This window comes from Colletes gigas, unplaced genomic scaffold (genome assembly GCF_013123115.1).
Source record: "Colletes gigas isolate AHSC1104 unplaced genomic scaffold, ASM1312311v1 Colletes_gigas_Sc00004, whole genome shotgun sequence".
Lineage (NCBI taxonomy): Eukaryota > Metazoa > Arthropoda > Insecta > Hymenoptera > Colletidae > Colletes > Colletes gigas.
In genome coordinates, this window is record NW_025106633.1 from 9,485,097 (window position 1) to 9,508,034 (window position 22,938).

At 46.2% G+C, this 22,938-nt stretch overlaps 1 protein-coding gene across 1 annotated transcript in view; it reads right to left on the reverse strand.

Moving 5' to 3' along the window:
* LOC122405262 (myb-like protein Q) overlaps nucleotides 1–22,938 on the reverse strand; it is a 29,626-nt gene that overhangs the window by 3,989 nt on the left and 2,699 nt on the right. The window contains exon 2 of the mRNA XM_043409864.1: nucleotides 809–1,501. Within this exon, the coding sequence (XP_043265799.1) occupies nucleotides 809–1,501 (693 nt within the window). The remainder of the gene's footprint in view (nucleotides 1–808; nucleotides 1,502–22,938) is intronic.

A 22,938-nucleotide genomic window follows, 5' to 3' on the forward strand; every position in this document is an offset into this window, starting at 1 on the left:
CGTCTCGTTACTTCCTTCCTACGTTTTTCGTTGTATCGTGTCGCTTCCTACCGAAAACCGAAAAACCGAAAACTGGACTACTCGAAAGCGACCGATTTCCATTCCCGATATCCGTGAAAAATCATGTCTTTAGTTTCGCGAGTGCGTCGCGGAAGACGCGAACGACGGAGGGTGGGTCGGCGTTGCTCCGTAGGAACGTGGTGGGGGCACTCGGAAGCATGAATGAACCGGCAAAGGGGGCGGTAGGAGGCAGAGGTGGAGGCGCGGGGGCGTCGGCGATGCGGGGGACGCGGAGGAGGGTCTCTGAATGTCGGGGTCGGCCGAGTATTGATCCGCTCCGTGGCGGGCAGGTTCGATATTAGCCCGTTTTCGCGAGCCAACCGATATGTATACATATATCTACGTCACCTCGTCGCGATTTCCCCGCGGCGACATTGAAAACGTGACCGCGGCCGAGCCGGCCCGTTCGTCGGAGGGGTGCATGGCGGAGCCACGAGGGTAGCAGCAGCAGCAAGAGTTGTGCGGATATGCGGAAAGCGAAAGTCGGAGGGATGCTCGTGAAACGCAGAGAGCAAGTGCAAGGTTGCCGGAGTACGAACCAGCCGATACTACCGCCGTGGTTGGAGGGGGTGGGCGTTTATTTTGACGCGACCCGGAGGATACGGAACGAGAAACAAACCTAGCCTCGTAAACACCGTATTCGATGTTTACGACGTGGGACGACGATCGAGCGAACGGGGGACTAGGAGACGAGAAGATTTGGTGGTCGATCGAAGAACGATTTAAAGGGCTGCTGATTTGTAGGTACCTGAAATAGGAGGTGGCTCGACGAGCGCGGAGGGGCCGAAGAAGGACGGTAAATCGCTGCTGGTGGTAACCGGCGTGTTTAGGTCACCTGGCTTATCCTTCTCGATCGGTTCCTGAAGATCGTCCCTGCAGTCCCTCGAGCAGTCCTTGTCCTCGTTGACGGACTGCAGCCGTCGCTTGCCGTCGTTGGAGTCGTTCGACGGCGAGGAGGCATCGACGTGCCGATGATGCTGATGATCCTCGAGCCGTTGATGGTGGTGATGATGATGATGCTGATGGTGGGGCCCATGGTGTTCCGCGGCCTCGGTATTGTTTTGGTGTTGAGCGTGCAACGGGACGCACGTAGCCAACGAGAGAATTGGTATCGTCTTGTTGCAGCTCGTCGATGAGGTGCATGTGGTGGGAACCGGCGACGAGGTGCCGCCGACGCCGCAAACGATCGAGTTCGAGGACGTGGCCGCGTTGTACGGCAAACACGCGTCGAAGCTTAGCTGCACCGTCTGTAGATTGAAGGTGGGGTGATGATGGTGATGATGATGATGACCAAGGGGCGGCGACGATAGCAGAAACGGGCTGGTGGCCGCGTGGGGTTGCGTGCCCACCACTTCCATGCCGTCCATCGTCATCCTCTGGAGCGGGTCGCTTCCCTGGCCGGCGGCGACAGCCTCCTCGGTACCGCACTGCGTGTCCTCGCCTGCGGTTGTATCGTTCAACGCTATTATTATGGTTAAAATGTTGTCCTTCCTCGGTCGCCCCGACACAGTTAAGCCTCTTTCTCTCTTTCTCTCTCTCTCTCTTTCTCTCTCCCCCTTTTACACCCACCGGTACAAGTACTACGAGGGGGTTAGCCTTTTCAGTCGTTTAATTCAGTCTCTGTCTTTATTAGATACCTATGCGTGTACTCGTATCCTTTGGTTTGGCGGTTAACGACGCGCGGACGGCGGACACGCTTCGAAACGAGCCAGAAAATCGAAACGTCAAGTACGTAGAGATCGGTCGTATCAGTCCTTCCCTCCTTCCCCTGAAGCTCGAGTCACTGGGTTAGTAGTCAAGCGGTCGTAGCACGCGCTCCCCCTTTTTTATCCGTCGCGCGGCACGCGCCGAGTCTCTTTCAGCGAGGTACACACGAGGGAGCGGACGCCGGGCGGCAAAAACCGTGTCTCGATCGCTCGCCTCTCCGTCCTTCCTTTTCTTTCCCTCTCTCTTACGCGACCAAGCACGGCCGCGCGCGCGCACTCGCGCGATTTGTCGCGGTCGGACAATACACCACCGTGCGTACAACCACCACCAGCCACAAAACCACTACCACCACCTCCACCACCACCACCACCACCACCACCACCACCACCAGCAAAGTGTACGGGACAGAGAAAATCCAATCTCACCGGATCGTGACCGATCGTCGTCCCGATCCGGAATGCATCCGACCCCTCGGGGACCAGAAGGGACAGCAGGCGGTCGCTCAACGAGCGCGTAAACGCGTGGTAACGCGGTGCAAAAACGGGGGGTGGGAACGCGAACGAGACCGCGAGTCCTCTTCCAAAAACCAGTAGCGTTTACCGCGTCCTTCGTTGATCGAAATTCGTTAGGATCGTTCCTTCGCTCGCGGATCCACTCGTGTTTTGCCTCGCGTAGGTGTAGGCGCGCGCGACCGCGCGCCTATTTGTCGTTCCGTTGTCCTCCGTCCTTTTCCTTCTCCTCTCCGCGTCTCCTTCTTTATCTCCCCCTCTCGCCCCTTATTCCTACCTCTTCGGTCGGGTTTACCGTGCGACGTAGGTCGGTACGTATATCTCCGAGCGGTTAGGTATGCGTGGACCGAGAGGAAGCGGATCGCGCGTTGGGGATCGTCGGAGGACGCGCGATGCGTGGGGGTCGCGCACGAACTGAGCCGAGCGGCGGCGCGCCCCGTAGTTTTATGAATGGACCGCGGAGACTGTCCCATATTTGGAAGCGGCGAGTCGACCGCCAGCCAATCCCCGCTCTGCGGTCCCCTATCAACCCGCCGCTGTCTGCGTGACGCGTATATAGTCACGCGCGTACGTGTGTACGTACACACGCGCCTCCACCCCCACCCTGCGATCACCGCCGTCGTCACTGCGAGCCACCGCTCGCAGGCATCTCTACCCCCACCCGTCGACCACCACCTTCCCCTAGCACCCCTCCACGCCTCTCGCTCTATCATCGCTTCTCCCTCCTCGACGACGCGCCGCTCGGTTCTCCAGTGACGTAGGCACGCGTGACGTAGACGTGGCTTCGACTCACGCGCGCGACTCTTCTTCCTCGCGACGAGGCGAGTTTAAAACTTGCAGATCGACCATTCTTCCAATATCCTCTCCACGCGTCGTTTCGTTTCGAGAATTAATGTTTGGGGGCAATCATTTCGACTAAAGTAAAATAGTCGTTCGCGTGCGTTAGATCAAATCAAATGCAAACTATAATACACACGCAATCGAACATATTACGATCGACGAAATAGTAAGTTCGTCGAATATTTTAAGTACGTTTACATAGTAAGATAGCGTCTATATTTATATTGTATTCATATATCCTGGCATGTTTGTTAACTTTTGTCTTCCTCGACGGTTTAAGAATAGAAGCAGAAGGGGAACGGTTTTCTCCGTCAAAAGTCGAGATCTCTAACGAATAATTTAGCAATCGCAGGGAGTAGCCCCGTTACCCTGCCGCCGCTCCTCTCTCCGCGTAAGCTCGTAGTCGGTGACGCGTACGGCGCCGGCGTATCGACGCCTCGTCTCCGTCGATGACAGGCGTCGGTTTAACGTTCGAGGGCTCGCGACCGCCGCCAGTGTTCCACCTCGTGGAACGCATATCGATTAAACACGCTGCACGTTCGAGGGGTTGAAGCTCGCGCGTTGGTCCCTTCCGAGGTACCAAGGATTATTTTATCTCGAAAGCGTCACGGAGGGTTTCAATATTAGCTCGGTTCGATTTCCGGGCCACGTGTGGTAATGTTTGTCCCGAGTCGCTATTCGATGTCGCCGGGGATCGATAGTCGTTCGGGTGTCTGACCTACCGTAAGACGGGACTACTTATTTTTAATTCCCTCGATAACAGAAGGTAACCTAAACGTTAGGACGAGCCTCGATGCAAATAAAAAGCCCCGTCGAAAGGGTTCCCTCAAAAGTTAAACACGAAGGAAGAGGCTGTTTCGAATAAAGACGCAACAGGTGAGAATATCGTGGGATAGACGCGTCGGTCTAGGAGCGTCGATTCTCCTAGAACGCCAGTTTGATCGGCCCGTCGACTGATCCGGGTGAACGGCGTCGCTTAAAGTTCCGTCCGTAGCGAGTTTGCACGGCAAAGGAGCAATTTCCTGTGTGCAGCCGGTTGCCACCACCTGTAAGAGCGCGCGCGTGCCGTTCTGGTGCTCGCGTACATGCGTGCGCGCGCCCGGTTACGAGAGGCACACGCGCCTCTGCGCACGCGCGAACGATCTTTTTCTCTCGCGGGCGTCGCGCAACCACCTGATGCCCTATTTGGGGCCACGCACGGCCACGCGACCGTTCTCCGTCTCTTTTTCTTTTCCTTTTCCTTTCCCCACCTCCCCAGCCCCCTTTCTTTCTATCTCTCCACCGATTTGCCTCCTCCCTTCTATTTTCCCCCCTTTCCTCCACGCCGCGCGCTTTTCACCCACTTTTCAGCGACTTTCCGACTTTCCGGGTCGCTTTTCATCAGTCTTCCCTTCGTGCTCCCCAGTCGCTCGTCGCTCTTTCTTTCGTCGATCGACGTCACGCGATATAGACCATTTAAACTCGAAAAATTAGTCTCGACACTAAAAAAGGCGGTCGGATTTGCCGCTGTCAATCCCACGGCGGTAAGGATACGGCCGTAGGAGGCAGGCGATCGGTGTAAAACGAGCGTGTTTCTCGATTTGGCTATCACTTCGGGCGTTTCGACTTCATTCCCTGCTTTTTCTTTTTCTTTCTCTTCGTGCCTCGTCCCCCCCTCTCGCGTTTCGTTTCGTGTAATTCCACTCTTTAATCCGAGCCTTTTACGAGCACGTTCGCGGGACGCGTAAACGGAAGCGATTTGATAAGACGGAAGAGCGTTTATCGGGCCGACGTGCGTTCACTCGCGATGGATGCGCCGAGGTTGTCTGCGACTCGGCCTCGTCTAACAAGCGAACGAGATATAACGACGCGACGATTTACGGACAGAAACTACGCTTAATTGATGCCCGGTTCTCGTAACTTTGCCCGACGGTCGACCGTTCGTCCGTGCTCGGGTCGTTTTTTTAAACTATTCTCCAACGCTTTCTCCTCGACGACAATGAAATTAAACTAGTCCCGTTACCCGCTGCAGTTCGACTCTCTGATATCACGAGTCACTAGGGTCATAGAATTTTACCAGCAACCAAGTTTCTTCTTTACGAAATTTTTCTTAAAAGTACTTAACTTTTTGGCTGTAATCGTGGTACGCCTTACCTTACGATACAAATGGTCGCTTTAGTTTTATTTCTATCCTTCTCTTCGAGTTTCCCTTTTTTCCCGGGGAACCAGAATTCTTTCAGGAAAGCATTGTGGGGAACATCACGTTTCGTATTTGTCACTAGAGGGAGCGTTTTTCTCGCAAGCGCTCGATCGACTTTCCGTTTGTATATACAGGGTGTTCAACTACCCCTGAGAAGAATTTTAATGGGAGATTCTAGAGGCCAAAATAAGACGAAAATCAAGAATATCACTTTGTTGATTGAGGCTTTTTTAAAAAGTTATTAAAAAATTTCAAATCATTCTGAAAAAATTATTTTCAGCTCCGGGGGTTAATTACAAACATTTTTTGGTGAATAGACATAACCTGGAAATCCAACGCACTTTCGAGAAAAAAATTCGAGAAGGTGTGAAATTTTTCGACCAAATTAAAAAATTTCAAATCGTTTTAAAAAAATTATTTTCAGTTTCGAGGATTAATTACAAACATTTTTGGTGAATAGACATACACTCGAAATCCTACGCACTACCGAGAAAAAAATTCGAGATGGGGTAAAATTTTTCTAGAAAATTAAAAAATTTCAAATCGTTCTAAAAAAATTACTCTTGGGTGCAGGGGTGGATTACAATTATTTTCGGTAAATAGACATACCCTCGAAATCTTACGCACTTTCGAGAAAAAAATTCTTTACCGAAATTATAATGTCTGACCAAAAATGGCTAGAATCTCCAAATTTCCAAAATTCTTTCCAGGGGTGAACGAACACCCTGTATATGCTCCTCGACCTACCACCCAATGTCCCATGTCTCGTCAACAGAACCCCATAGCGTACTTAACACTGACACTGGTAACGACGAGTCTCGTAATTGTTTCTCACTGATCGCGTAAAACACCCCCACGAAATGATCGCGAGTTTCTCTAAACGGGCGTTTGTGGTCGCGTGGGTGACGGCGCGTGCATCGATCTCGACGTCGAGGCGTAATCTCGCGAGCAACTCGCGCCGTGGTGGCAGCGGCACGCGGTCGCGCGCGATTCGCGACTCACGCAGCGCGTTCCTGGCACGAAAACAAAACGTTCTAAAATTACCGCGGTCTCTCGAGAAGACGGTGGGCGCGCACTATTCGCGGCGCGAGTCGACGTGATTTTGCGCGGGCGATCGCCTCTATTTCGGGCCGCCACGCAACCACCTGAGCCACCCAGCATCCCCAAATACCCGGGATGACGAGCGCGACGCCGCGCGTCGAACGGTCACGATGAGTCAGTCAACCGATCTAGACAATTTTTGGCACCGATCGATCCTCGTCGATGGATCACCAGAAGCAACGAAACAACTCGAACCGGAAGGGACGCGATACCACACCGAGACAATTCTTATTATTCGATAATTAGCTCAAGAAGAGTGTGCAAGGAAAAACAAAGTAATATATTTATGGGTAGACTCTATGCAAATTCGCGTTTTTATTAATAGAATTAATTAAACGGGAGCTCAACCCCTAAATATAATAATTCCTATTTTGAAGTATTTCTTATATTTTTGCATATTAAAATTTCCCCTAGATGCATAAAGATCCGCAGCCTACTTATGAGAGTTGGTAAAATAATGTACATTGCAAGAATAGTTTCAGAGTACGTAAGGATTGTATCGTTATATCTGTTTTCGCGTGTACCGAGTTGGAATGAATAATCGTTCTATTTATACAGTTTTGAGATCCATATATCGTGCGATGATTTAGCGAATAAAATAGATCATGATTCCCTGGATATTTTGATGGTGCATACAACGGGGACGCTAGAGTAATTGTTGAAAAAATATTTGGAAAACAACAACTCTGGGACGACGTTAGAATCGTTGCAACAACGAAACCTAAAAATTCTCACGAAGTATTGTACGAAGCATCGCATGTGGGATATTTAATACGTTTAAAAGCATCCAGTATACCGAATAAAATTAGTATGAATGTAGTGTGACCGTAAAAATTCACACGGCCGTCGTAGGATTAAGTAATTCCAACCCTATCGTTAATTGCCACTCCGAACGGAAATTATAAGCCGCGTCAGCGATCGTACCGTTCCCCCGTGCACGGACTCGTTAAACCAGAATGTAATCCGTGGAAAAACGATTGCGTCAAGGGCGATGCCTCGGGAAAATCGATTATCCCCGATGAAGTCGTTCCCCGTTTAGATCGCGTTCTCCGCGGGTCACGACCGGCTCGCGACGAAGGATGTTAGGTGAATTAGAGAAAGGACGCTTGATCCTGGCGTTAACGAGGTTGCCTCTGACCACGTTTCTCTCTCTCTCTATCTCTATCTACGTTTCTCCCCCTATCTATCGCGATTCGAGACGCTCGTATTGATTACTCAATGCTCCAACGGGCGTAATCGCGAGGACTGCGAACAAGAAGTCGTAGCTTGTCTGTAACCCACATCCGAACGCAATTAGGGACGAGCGTGTTTTCGTTGTAGACCCGTCGTGCGTGATGCACGTACGCGAGATAGTGTACGTGTACGTACATTCACCGTTTCAGGGGCGCATTAATCGCAGAGTCCAACAAAACGCGTTCGCCATATTGCATCTCCCGATACCTCCAATCTCCTCAACATCGAGAACGCTTCCATTTCCAATTTTCTCGCGTTGGTATTGCTTGCGGGTGGTTTCTTCACTTTTTCTACGAATTTTCCCATAGTTTTTAATTAATAACATATAGATAGTAAAAGTATTTCGAGTGTTTTCAGCGGGAGGTGGTGAGTGTCGAGACAAGGGTCGCGCGCCATCTTGGATGTCCCGATATCTCGAATCTCCTCAACATCGAGAAGCTTTTCATTTCCAATTTTGTCGCGCAGGTATTGCTTCCAGGTGGTTTCTTCACTTTTTCTACGAATTTTCCCATAGCTTTTGATTAATAACAGATAGACAGTGGAAGTATTTCGAGTGTTTTTAGCGGCAGGTGGTGAGAGTCGAGACAAGAGTCGTGCGCCATCTTGGATTTCCCCACCCAGCCACGCGATACATTAAGTTCCCCAAACAAATCTTTAGACATTTCATTTCTAATTTCCAAACCAGTAACATTTAATACCATTTATCATCGTTAACCCGTGACTACCATTTATTTTATTCCTTCCCCGAATCACCGCGTAATTCTTCACGCTTCCAGGTGGTTTTCCTCCCCCCGTTTTCCAAGAATTCATCGATAGATTTTTATTTATTGCAGATAGATAGCGTAAGATATTCGAGCGGCGTGTTTTTTAGCCGGGAGAGGACGAGCGTTGTCCGACCATAGTCGCGCTAATGGTACCGGTGACGTCCTTTTAAGTCCGCTCCTGTACCGGCCCCGGTCGTCTGTATTACTTGGCCTGGAGGTGAGTCACGACGCGCGAGTCTTTCGCACGTTTTTGCGCGGCACGACGTCGGTCTCGTCGATTAACGATCGTTTCCGGCCGACTCGCGGCGTTTGCTCAAGATTCCGCGGCGCTGGCCGCTCGTCCCCGCTTCCGGAACGTTACGCACTCGCGTCGTTATTGCGTATCGATAGTTCTTTTCCATAGGATGTCGTCTTTCCGTTTTCGAGGCTCCGTTTGCAACGAGACCGATTGCCTACCGCACCTGTGCATCCTTAATGGTTCTTCGAGTCCGTACAATCTCTATTCCTTCTTTGTCTCTCTGTCCTACTGATTCGAACGTTCGAGTGGGAATGATGCGAGTAAAGTTCATAGAAAAAAGTTCGTTTAGACGATCTTTCGCCACGTTAACGCATTAACGACAGTCTTGGAAAAGGTAGGGCTATGGGACGTGTGATTATAATAGAATGTACTTTTTATTAAATGATATGTAGAAGGTATATCTAAGAGCTCAGTTCTGATCTCTAAGAGATCTGTTACAAGGCTGTGACTTCACCATGAGTTCATAGAACCCATGGCCAAAACTCCAGACATATACAATCGTCAATGGAGATGATTTTTGTAACAACGTGAGACGGTTAGGAAGTTCAACAGACAGGAAACGAGAATTCTCGCTTTAATGAAGTTTTAATAAAAATGCCCCCGTAAAGAATCTCTATAAAAATTTGTCTGAGAATCTTGAGACGTCCTCTTTACCCTTTTAAACTCCTTTAAACTCCCTTTCTACCAGCATATCGAGCCCCAAAAGGCGTGTCTCGAGTGTTTCTTCAAGTTTCGCGCCCAAATGCCCTCTTAACGTACACGATTGCGTTTGTTTTGTTGCGGAATCGATTGGTCCAAGTTCCGTGGCCGATCGGGATGACGTAAACGCGGTTGCAAGGCCGAAACAGAAGGAAGGAGAAGAAGGAACGAGCCTCTTTAGACGATCAAACAAAACGCAGGCGATTCAAGGGCCCTCGTAAAATCGTTGCCCGCGGCTGGCTGCCTCCGTTATCCATCAGCGTCGCTCCGCGCCTCGTTGCGCCGAACGGAGCATCAAGATTTTTCGTCTTAATCGTCCCCTTCTCTGACGGGCCATTAAAGAAATTACGTGGGTCGCACGCGACCAGAAACCGACGACCAGCGCGTCAAAACATCCCGAAAGATGATCGACAGGTTTCATCTCCGTCCGGTCTTGGACTCGCGCGACCAAACCGTGCGTTCGTTCGCGCGTCTATTTACAGGAAATAGGTCAGCGCGAAGAACTCGCGAGAACCGTCTTCACGAAATCTTGGTTCCTCCTTTACGAACTCGTCGTACATCCCAACGATCACTCGATCCTTTCGTTCTCGAGGCAACGTCGTTCGAGCGAATAAACATTCACCAACAGAGGTTGACACGCGTGCTTGCTTTTATCGTCGACGACAAACTGCGTCTTTAACCTATATATTTCTTTTTACGGGTCTATCCGCGCTTTTTTACCTTAATTAATGGCCCATTCGGCGAGCTCCGCGAAGGAGGATATATCGAAGTATTTCCTAAAGATACCTGGAGTCTGTTCGATCTTAATCGTTCGCGATAACGGGTGTTAAGCATCGGTAAAAAGCTTCTATGGCTCCGTTTACGGCGCAACGAAAGAATGAACGATCCCGCGGAGCTGGGCAAAATCTGTGCAATCAGCGTAATTGTCCGGTAGGAATCGTGTGATACCGCGTCGACTCGAACGGATACGTTTAACGTCGTATTTACGAGGGATATTAGCGTCGCGGGGTACAGCATGATCGCGTTCTTAAAACGGCCAAGCTGGACGTTTCCAAGGTGCCTGTAAATTCCACCGTCACGGAGGCGTGGAGGTAAATTTACTATCGAGAGGAGGGTCGTAACTTCCATCGTACTTCCTCGTTTCCTGACCTTTTAATGCGTAATCTCGTTACGATGAGCGCAACTGCCAAAGGGACACGCTCGACCGACCGCCTCTCGCCATTTTTACCCTTTCGAATCACTCCCTCGAGCAACCATTTTCACCATCAAAATAATAATTCTCTCACAAATTTTTCAAATTTAAAATTTCCTTTTTCTCCTGAAAATTCTTTATTTTATTCTATTTATTTAGCATATGGGGGTCTGGGCATAGCAATGGATTCTTTTTACCCTTTCGAATCGTCCTTCGAAGTGTTCAACATTTGATCCAGAAATCAAACTGAACGATTCTCATAGGGTAGCTCAACTTTAAAACCATGAAGGTTGATTTGTTAGTAATGTTACTCGCAATACTGCCTACTATAATTTTATAAATCACATAATAATTCACATAAACAAGTTTGGTGAACAATTGTATTTATTTTCGCCATATATTCGAGAATCAACCCCGTCGAACGAACAATTGTTATTATTAGACTGCGGATGTCAATACATTTATGAGAAATTTTAATTCTCAAAAAACTACAGAATGCACTTGTTATGCAAAAATATAAGGAATATTTAAAGTAAGATACCAATTATTATATTTAGGAGTTGAGACAACCCTCTAGAAAGCTCCGATTTCATTAATTGAAATAAAAGATTCGCAGTCTAGTTATTATTATTTGATCGATCCAGTAGTAAAGACAATGTAAAACGTACGTTTGTTTAATAAATATTTATTACCACCCAGGTATTTCTCACTTTGGTCCTGAAAACTCGACCGCGATAAGCAACCTTCTGCTCGCCGTACTTTCTAACACCGCATCGGGATTTTAAAAATCGACACCAGTCATCTATCGACGTTCTGACACCTATGACATCATCGTTGCATACGCGGTATTTATTTAAACAATTCCACGACACGGATCCGTTGGAAAGAGTACCGGCGTTTGCCACTCGAAAGCGTCCTCAGGCACACGGTGCCGTCGAAGTTTGCGCGCGTTCCGTTCGCTCGAAGGCGTTCCACGAGTTGCGTCGCGGCCTCTGTTTCCGTTGCGGGAACGTCGAAACTTTTTACGAGATCCAGCTCGTTCCGACAAACTTCCCGAGGGTCTCGCGGATCGAGCACACGGCGGTCGATCGGCTATTTATTCCTCCCGTGTTTCCTATTAATAAGCAATCCCGACAAAGCGAAAAAGTCGTGGCGCAAAAGCACCGTATTAATAAACCGCCGCTGATAACGTCAACCCGTTGGTGTAAAGAAGAGATGAAGGGGGACGAGCGAACTCGCTAAAAATACAATCGCTCTACGATACTCGGATGGAAATACTTTATGTAAAATACGGTTCGAAAATAAGCCTGTTTAAAATAGTCGGGTTTGCGTGGAGCGCGAGAAACGCACGAACTTGGGAAAACAAAAGATCGAGGCACCGAAAACGCGCTCGTCTCGATACACGATACACGCGTATTCGTTCGATTTAGAGTTCCCCGCGTCTATGGAGATTTATTTCACCCCCCTACCTCCCTGTTTTCGTTCGATGGCGTCGCTGGCGGAATGAAACGTTTACCTGAGATTCGATGTTCGTCGGCCGTCGCTAGAACCGATCGAGCCACGCGCCCCAGCTTCCTACGATTCACCCCATGTATCGAGCCAGATCGAGAATACGTCCCGTGGTTTTCACCGAATCGCGGAACAACCGTGGCTGCGTTTAAATAGCCGCTCGGGCTCGCGTTCTCGACGGCACAGCATCAATCGACGAGTCGCGCACCGTCGGTGGAATTCGACTGACGATCCCGCCGGCACACACAATCGTCCCGCGACTATTTCTGACCCGTGTCCTATCGATCTCGCTTCCTCTACGCACCTACGATCCTCCTCTCGCGGACTCGACTCGACCGCGGTCCCGTCCACTCCGCGAACGAATGGCAATGAAATAAAACAGGGAAACGGTCTCGTTTACGGGCTCACCTCGACATTGCGGCCTCTTCTCAACGCGACTAAAAAATCCAGAGACTCCAACGCCTCCCCTCTGCTCGAAAAGTCAGCTGGTTAAGCGTCTTCCACAGGTGGAAAAAGCTGGTGTATTTATTTAACCCTTTGACTACCAAAAACATCGAACGGAACGATAGAGTTCGAGGATAAAATTCTCGCGCTCGTCATCTTGCATTTCGTGATACTTTAAATCTCCTTTACAGAATGTTTTCAGTTAAAATTTTGTCACGTAGGTGTTGCTTCACTTTTTCTTAGAATTTTTCCGTAGATTTTTGTATATTATAGATAGATAGTGAGACTATTTCGGGTGTTTTTAGCGGCAGGTGGTGAGTGTCGAGACAAAGGTCGCGCGCCATCTTGGATTTCTCATCCAGCCACTTTACTTTCAATCTTCCGAACAAGTGTTTAGATATTTCCAATTGAAAAATCCAGAGATTCCAACGCCTCTATTCTGCTCCTATACCTTAAAAAAGGTGGCTCGAGTATTTATTTAACCCTTCGACTACTAAAAGCGTCTATAAACGTGAAAAAGTTTTCCATAAACAAGTTGTATGCTCGCGTAAAAATCGACCGTAGTTGGAGAGTTGAGAATTTATTTTAGAGAAGCCTTGTATCCGTTAAAAATAGTATTTTGCAATCTGAAAATTCGAACGAAGGTCTCAGAGTGCCCAAGATCGTGTGTATTTTGGATATCGAAATGGTGGACTGCTCTTTTATAAGATAGTTTCGAAAACGCTATTAAAATCGAGTTTTACGTCAAGAAGCGAGCTAGTGGTATGGGAAGCTCGTTGTTTCGTAGGAACTGCGTGACATTCAACCGCATACGTCAATGTAAGAACTATTTTCAAGCGATTCCTATTGATTCCCGACCGCGTGAATACGTTGCACGCACCCGGAGCTTGCTCTCGTAGAATTTTATCGAAAAATGGTGAAAACAATTTTCTCTTGCACACTCGATGATAGTTTCAATCGTGCAATAAATAAATAAAATCCACGATTCACCTATCCTTCGTGAATTTTAGAGATTTTAATCTGATTCACAGAGAAAAACTTTGACATTTTGAAATTCTCAAGTGAAACAAAATTTTCAGATTCCTAGTGTACATGTTGAATTATCATTTTGTTGTTTTTATATTAATGTTGATAGAATTTTTAACGATCGTGGTGGAGAATTGCCCTCGGGCGAGCACGGTGAAAGTTTAAATTTCACCTGAGGGGTTCGTCGTGTTCGTAAACCGTAGCGATCGGGGATCGATGGGGGAGCATCCGGACACCGTGGCGGATAGAGGGTTTATTTCTGTCACGCTATCGATCCCCGTCCCTTTCTCCCTTTTCCAGCGTGGGCACGTCTCGCCCGTGCACTTGGACGTCAACGACGATGTGTGAAACGCGTTGCTCTCTTATCGGTCGACGCTGACGTACAGCCGGCTTGTTGCCTCCATAAACCATTCATAGACGATAACGTCGGACCTACATTGTGCGTGCTTTTATTTTTCCAACGTGCGTTACGTGCATATGTACCCCCTCTCTCTCTATCTATGCTTGGTCGCGATCTTATCGATGGTCCACGAGTGAAAAATTCACGAAAAATCCATCGACCATTTTCTAACGTCTGTTGGGGACTGTGGGGATCCTGAGAAAAAGAGATCGAGCACTTGCGAGAGAGACGAGAGCGTGGCCCTCTGCTGGCGAATACGGGAGGCGACCCTATAGGATGTTTCCTAATAATTCTCCTCTGCACTTTTCATTTTTATATACAAAATAACACGTCCATGTTGGTAACTTAATATTGGAACTAGTATCTGTAAGATATTGTAGATATTTTCCCTTTAATATCTTAATACAATGGTTCGTACGTAACCAACAGAATTATTATTAACAAACGATTAACTAATAAAATGAACAACTTCTGAATGCATACTTCACGCGAAACACACACATATAGATGGCAATGGCTTTAATCGAAACTCTCACATAATGTATAATAACTGCACTCATTCATTACAAACCTAAGCTTACATATTATAGATTCGATAAACGAAAAATCCAAAAGGATGCAACCAATTGTCCACCACATATTGCCCCCTAGATTTAACACTTTGACGGCTGCTGTCACGCATACGTGACTTTGCGAACCAGTCGATGTTGGCCATTGTCACGTGTGCGTGATCTACTGTATCAGTCACCATTTCATCGTACATTTCAACTTATTAGGTTCGTTAAGGTTACATTTATTATAATTCCTTATAATAATATTCTTTGCATCTTCGGTGTATCTCACTTTGGTCTACAATATCAGTGGTGATGGACAACGGTTTTCACGTAACTACGTGCGGGCATTAAAGTGTTCAGTAATCATTATTACGACCAGCGAGAAATGTGTACAGACACAGATCACTATATATACAGAAATCGTATATTTTTCGTTGCACCAAAAAATGGTGTTTCCGTGGTGAATCGACGGGGAATGCGTTTGCTGGAGGATAACCTCGGGGGGATCGGCGCTGTTTTCCATAAAAATGTACGTTTCGTGTCGGTTCCGCGCAGTCGGTAGCGGGCGCGGGTCAGAACGGTCGTGGATCTCTCGATCGACGATTTCCATGGGGTCGGTTTTATCCCGTGCGAGAGGTTCGCCGGATTCGCGACCGTCCGACGGCGTCGAGCTCGCGTCCGTGTCATTGACCGACGACGGACCGGTGAACGAGCGAACATTTTCGCGCGCCGAGCGGATAAATACTCGCGGACGACGAAGCAAGCGCAAACACCGCGACCTCGCGTTGTCGGACCGATTTCTGCGATCCAACGGCCGCCTGTCGATCATCCTGCTACCGTTAGCGCCCAGACACTACCATCACGACAGCCACAAAGAAAAGAAAACATTCAGAAACTCACCAGAACCTAATAGATTGGAAGACAATACAAGTTTGGAAACTTACAAATTTGTCACGTTTCCAACAAACTTTTGGTAAATCATTCCTCGTTGGATTATGATAGTAATTTTATTAAAAATTAGTTCATTAGAATTTTTGATATTTTAGGATTCTTTCAAATTTGACCGATCGTCTAAGGTCAAGTGTTGGATGACCAATAGAACAAACATCGATACGTCGTCGATGTTAGTCACAAGGCTTGTTAGTTGCTAGGTCTAAGGGTCCTCCTCCCCTACTATCGCTAAGACATATATACCCCCGTAACTGCAGGGCCAGGGGCCTTAGAGTTGCACAAGAAGTTGCACTAGAGTCAAGTTCCATTGGAAATTCTTCATAGTTGAGTTCGACGTGTGTTCAACGATCATGAATAAACTCTGATTATAAAAAAGGAGCATTACTTGACCACCCGGATTCCAACACAAGATTTTCCAGTTGCACTTGAAAATTTCGATCGAAAGGGTGTCGTAGTCCGTCGAAGGAGATCGAGCGCGGCGAACAGCGGAGGAATCGTGGATCGTTCCGTCGGGCGTGTCGACGGGCGAGTTCTAATTAACGCGTTGCACGGAAGCGGCCGGTTCCTCGTCGAAGTCGAGAACGGATAAAAAGGAGAAACGCCTGCCGGGAGTTGACGTTCGTGGAAATTGGTTTTACCAGCGATGAAACTGGGAATAACGCGACCCTGCTCGAATACCCACGGGTCATTAGGTTGCACGCGTAAGCGGCTCGACTTTCACGGTTCGTCGTCGGAACGCTTGGAAAATCTCGTCGCTACGAATGATCGACGGATCTCCCACGGACCGAATAAATAAACCTACTTGAGCAAATATTACTAACAGGATACAATAAACACCGTATATTAATAACATTGAAATACTTAATATGGCGACTGCTAAGCCAGTGTTTCATATTTAAAAATGTCCTCAACAGGATGAAAAACAAAATATTCGATATGGTGTATTTGTTATTGTACGGTGTTTCTGGTAATGCTAGAATTATTTAAAAATTTATGAGCAACAAAGTACATTCGTTTCAAGGGTTTGCAAGGTGCCGGTCACCAGTGACCACCAGGGCAATCTACGTGTTAATAATACTAATCTTCAAATATTATATAATAGAAGGAAAATCACCGATATTATGTTTGCAAATAAACTGATCAAAAGTCATATTTCATGTCCAAGAATTATGTATATACCGTCAAAGTATCTAAGAAATCAGACTCCATTTTATTCTGAAAGTCATTGCACAAGATTTGGATCTCAAAATTGTATAAATAATCGACCATCATTAGGAAGTCTAAAATCAAAATTATCCTTGCAGGGTAAATTAATATTGCTAAAATTTTACAACCTAAAATATCCTAACCTATGCATATAACCTATATTTTATTATTTTTGCCTTTTTTCTCATTAATAAATGAATAACATTTTGGTAAGAATAAATGGGAATAACTGAATATAATATCCAAAGAAATGGCCGTAATCTTGGCAAATATGGCGACCGAGAACGCCGTGAAAAGTAATGGGGTTAAATGCGCGCGGTGCTCAAACGGGGGATCATGGCGGATAATCGGTCCGGCGGTGGAATCGTCAGGTTTGTTTATTAAGACATCCGGCAACGAGCGAGAATGACGAATCGCGTTTAAGAGAAGAAGCAGGAACTCCGTCGTTCCAGAGTCGATCGTTTCACGGTTTGTTCGAACTTCGTTCGACGGCCGTCGCGAAACAGCGCCATTTGCTTCCCGTTCGTTCGACCTTTCGCAACTCCACGGGTCGCGCGAGTCGAAATGTTGGCGGCATCCCGTCCGGGGGTCGAGGGAGAACGAATCGAGTTTACGATCGCGGCCACCTTCCGGGCTTTGTTTCGTTCGCGGGCCAATCAGCGACGAAAGAAGCTGCGCCCGGGTACCGTTGCGATAATTGAATGCTTTTTTCTGCCCGTGGCCCCGGTCAAAGGTTTTCGTATCGCCTCGGGGAACGGTTGGACCCCAACTACTACTCCAAACTGTACGAGACATATCTTAATCGTTTAATTATTTAAATTCACGCTCGTCGAAGTATAATGTTCGGTGACCTTTGAACGTTGATTGTTAGTTCGTACAGGTTGTCACGGTAATGATTCTTAAAATGAACATCGCTCTGGGTTTGGCATGTTCGTCTTTTCTACAGCGGAGGCGAAATTCGACACCAGCAGATATTTATACGCGGCGATATCGTTGAGTCTCGCAGCCGCCTTTATCTTTTGTCGACGGTCGTGGAAAAGGACAGTGAATAGACTGAGAAAAAGAGCAAAGGGGATCCTCACGGTTGGAAGGGCTAGAAATGTTCAATTTACGAATCACTTACAAGGTTCATTTTAAGAATCACTGCTGTAGTTTTAAATGAATCTTTGGTGGACGATTCGCTGGCTCTAAGGTGAATCTACCCAGTTCAAAGAAGTGTTCAATTTACGAATCACACTCAAGGTTCATTTTAAGAATCACTACTGTAGTTTTAAATGAATCTTTGGTGGACGATTCGCTGGCTCTAAGGAGAATCTACCCAATTTAAAGGAATGCTCAATTTACGAATCACGCCCAAGGTTCATTTTAAGAATCATTACTGTAGTTTCTTTCAAACCATCAGTCAGTGAATGACTCTGACTTTCGCTGACTCTAAGGTAGATTTGCACAGTTCAAAGTAGCGTTCAACTAACGAATCACGCCTCGAGTTCATTCAACGAATCATCACTGTGCTCAGCCGGTTAAAAGTCGTTTCAGTGTCCGCGAAAAAGAATGTTAACGCGTGGCCAAGTTGCGCAAGGTAGAAATTTGCATTCCGAGCGATGAAAGTTGCACCGTTGTAAAGATCACGGGCTCGAGAAACGTGAAATTTCGCGTGGCGCGATGGGCACGGGTCGCGTCATCGTTACGGCATTCCGATATTTCTCCCCCTGGCGGTATTTCTAGCCGCGAGAAATTAAAATTCAACCGCGGAAAGTCGCGCAGTGGACCGCGGAACGTTATTCCTGCGGAATGATTCAGCGACGCGAGCGGTCCAAGTCGACGTCGTGACGCCATCGAGCATCATCGATGACGACTTACGATGATTTTGGCGAAACGGACTCGCTCGTAAATGGACCGCAGCAGCCAACTATGACGAACGCGTGTTTACCAGTCGAGATGTTCACGCTTCGCTGCGGCTCGTTGAATTCCCTCGATGAACAGCTCTACTCGAGTGTATCAGCGTTACTTATGATTTACTATGCTCGTCCGAAGAAACTCTTTTGCATTGATACGCAAAAAATTCCTTTTCGAAATATCGAATTCCGTCTGGATCCGTACGTCATATTCGATCGTCGTCGATAATGTCGAAATATCTCGATTATCGAACGCCAGGCGTTGTCGTCACGCGGTTTCTCGAGCACAGAAATAACGTCACCGCGGGAACAATCCCGAAATATCGTTACGCTTTCCTTCTGGCTCATTGAAAATCATCGGGGCACGCGTGCAAACGCTACCCGGTTGCGTAACTCGGGATTTGCACGCGGAACGTTCGAGTTTGCCGAAAAACTACGTTGCAACGAGCGATACGCGGCGGACGAGTCATCGTCGCTGTAAACAATTTTCTGAAATGAAAACCCGTGACGCCCGTTACATATTTTCGACGGACGTCGCGGGCGAAACGTGGGCGTCGCGCATGGAAATCGCGCGGCGTTACGTAAACCGGCCGCGTCCCGGGAAATTTGGCAAACACCGTGGCGGCGGTCGCGCGGGCCAAAATTCACCGACGCGTCCGCGCGTTTGCTGACCGAACAGACAAAACTCGACATTCCTGCGACACCGGAACCCGATGTTTAGGAAAACTCCAAGCTCCTTTTCCCTTCAACGTGTTCCATACTAGTAGTACACACGATTCATATGTGCATCGGTTTGCAAAATTGATCGTTTCGGTTGTTTGGAATGTTGTAACTATATTCTATAAAAATTGATGACAATTGCTACTTCATAGTTTGAATAAATGTATTATTATTAATATAATACATTTTAATGGGCAGTGCTCTTTTTAGAATCTTATATGTATGGCTAGAATAGACTAGAAAATATTATAATATATAGGGAGTTCGGCCATTATAATGGGAGTTAAAAAGTTATTAAAAAATTAAATTAAAAAATTTCAAATCGTTCTAAAAAAATTATTTTCAGTTTAAGGGGTTAATTACAAACACTTTTTGTGAATAGATATACCCTCGAAATCCTAACCATTTCCGAGAAAAAAATTCGAGATGGTGTGAAATTTTTCGAGAAAATTAAAATTTTCAAATCGTTCTAAAAAAATTATTGCTTGCTGCAGGGGTCAATTACAATCATTTTTGGTCAATAGACATATCCTCGAAATCCTAACCATTTCCGAGAAAAAAATTCGAGATGGTGTGACATTTTTCGAGAAAATTAAAATTTTCAAATTATTCTAAAAAAATTACTCTTGGGTGCAGGGGTGAATTACAATTATTTTTGGTCAATAGACATACCCTCGAAATCCTAACCATTTCCGAGAAAAAAATTCCTTACCGAAAATATAATTTCAGGCCAGAAATATCTTTAAAACCTCGTAACTTTTAAGGATTTTAATGATTAAAGAGGCAAATAACGCGTATTAATGGAGCCCTGGCGCCCCTGATTCAATGATTGCATACATCGTTTGTACTTACAATAATTATTTTGTTCGATTTCCCTTAGAATCTTATAAAACATATTAACGAAAAATATCACTGTAATTTTTGTATCTCATGTTTGAAACAATCACCGATGTAGGTTTGTTAGGGTAGTTTGACGTTGTTTGTTGTGATCAAAAGAGTCTTTGGTGGAATCGCGAAAACGTAAATGTATAGCACGCTGGGCAGAAAAACGACGAATTTACAATATTCTGAGGGAAGAAAGGGGCCGAAGAGGGAAAGACGGAGGGCGTATAAAACACTTAACATCGCGCGGAACGCCAATGAGCCGAACGCCCGAGAGAAGAAGGTGACTCGTTCCCTTTTACCCGCCCACCGTAGGTTCGTGCATGATGTACGATTTCCTGTCTTACGGCTCCGTACAATAATAACGAAATGTCAGGAGTGTACATACGATTTACTCCGCGTTACCATACAAAGACACGACACTTTAAACAATGATCTATGAAAGCTCCTGCCTCCTCACCCCCTTCTGACGAACCCGAGGGGAGAAAAAAAATTCCTCTATCTTATTGGCTACTTGCGATCTCGCTGGGAAACACCGCCGTAGGAATTCCGGCCGCCATTACCGATCCCCGAGAATTCGATTCTATCAATTTCCTTACGGTTACAAAACTATTAGTGGATCGAGATTCCCTGTCAAAATTCTCACGACAAGCAACAATTAACAGTAAAACTACCAAAGCAGTCAAAATGATTCATTAGTAATTTCTAATGAAACTTGTAAATAATTTACTCGACTCGAATAATTTAATCAATTTCCTTACGGTTACAAAACTTTTAGTGGACCAAAATTCTCTGTCAAAATTCTCACGACAAGCAACAATTAACAATGAAACTATTAAAGCAATCAAAATGATTCATTAGTAATTTCTAATGAAACTCGTAAATAATTTACTCGACTCGAATAATTTAATTTCTTTGATATAAATAAATAGACTATAATTGTCGGTGGTTCTGGCGTTAATAGCATTGAAAATACACGAGTCGATAACGTGCAAAGTTTGTTGGTGTGGGTGAGAAATATATTCGAGTTTCTGGGTGCGTTCTTTTTTAGTATTTTACATGATAAAGATGACGAGGGAAAGGGTGATCCCCGCCAGAAATACCCCCGTGGAACTCGAATAAAGATTCGTGGATCTGCCGTGTCCGATGGCCCCGACGCAGGGACGAATAATTCCATTTATGTACGAAGGATAGCTTAGGCGTGGTCCGACTACAACGATCCTCCGCTCTTCTAATCGTTTTTTCTTGGAGGGGGATCGCTCCGGTCTTCCAATCTTTCTTTTCGTACGAATTCAGGCCAACGGCGTCGAGCCCTACGCCTCGACAGGGGCCACCGAGAATACATAATCTACGCTCGAATGTCAAAACTGTTCACCAAACGCTGGTCATTCTTCCCTCGACGCCTTGGAAAGGCAAATATCGCGACAAAGTTACTTGGAAAACCTCTAATCGTTCTCCCTTAGCACCTTTGCCATTTTCATTGCAATATTACAATAATAATGGAATTTTTTAATGTTTGTATTTATTAGAGACTGTAGTAGACAATGGATAACGCAGTAGACGTTTCAAGTACTCGCCAATATTTTTTATAATATTTAAACAATATTCCTATCCGTCTAGAGACCCCCAATACTGTCTAATATAATTGTATAAATATTTTCTGTCATCTTCTAAATAAAAAATAATTAAAATTTCCGTTCGATATAAATCGATAGAACGTTGGAAGCCATCTTGAACATTTACTCTCGTCCAAAGATATTCTATTAATTATAATACAACGAAGGAAACTACAAAGTAACAAAAATATAACTATAACAGAAATATTCGAATTGCAATATATCATAAGCAAGATTCCCAACCGAAATTAACGTAATTGAAAAGTCAATTTTCAGAATCCCCAGATGAAGTGAAGTTTGAAATTTCGAGGATCTCTCGAAGGAGCATAGAAATTTCCAAAGTGTCGTAATCTCGTCGAGAGGAGAACAGTGGACCACAAAAGGCCACCCGGAACGGTCCTGTGGCAGTTTCGAAAGGGACTCTGCTTTGAAACGCGTCGCCGTGAAACGCCGCGTTCAGGCTCGAAATTAAAAAGGTGTCCGTCGCGTTTCTATTTCGGTGGGTACGATTGTCTTCACCGCCGTGGCGGTTTCGTTTCGCCGGCTTTTTACGCCACTGACGATCGAGCCTCTTTCATTAATCGTCACGGTCGGGATCCTTAATGACATTACGGCGCGTCGGAAGATCGAAGACCGCGTTGCCTGACCTCTTTTCTCTTATCTTTCGCATCGACCCCTGGCGCGTGCACGCGTACTCGGTCTCCGAGCTCTCCGCCAGGCCCACGCGAACGCTCGCAAAAACTACAACCGTTCCTCCGACCGTTTGCAACGGCTACCTAAACCCCCTGTCACTCCCGCCATTTTGAACAAAATCGTACCAATTCTCAGAGACCTTTCCTCTTCGCGAATCACTTGTATACGTTATGTATTGTTTAAATATGTATAGTAATGTTATTAACAATATAAATTATCACGATTGAATCGAATTTAGAGGTCGCTGGATACAAAATGTCCGCCCATTGCATCATCTAGGTTAACCCCTTGTCGATCCATTGTCAGAGTTTTTTGTCTTTTTCTTCGCGAATCACTTGGATACGTCATTTCGATATAATAAAATTAGAAACAAGGCGTAATAAGTGTCTTTTGTTTAAATATGTATAACAATATTATTTGCAATATAAATTATCAGGATTGAATCGAGTGTAGTCGTTGT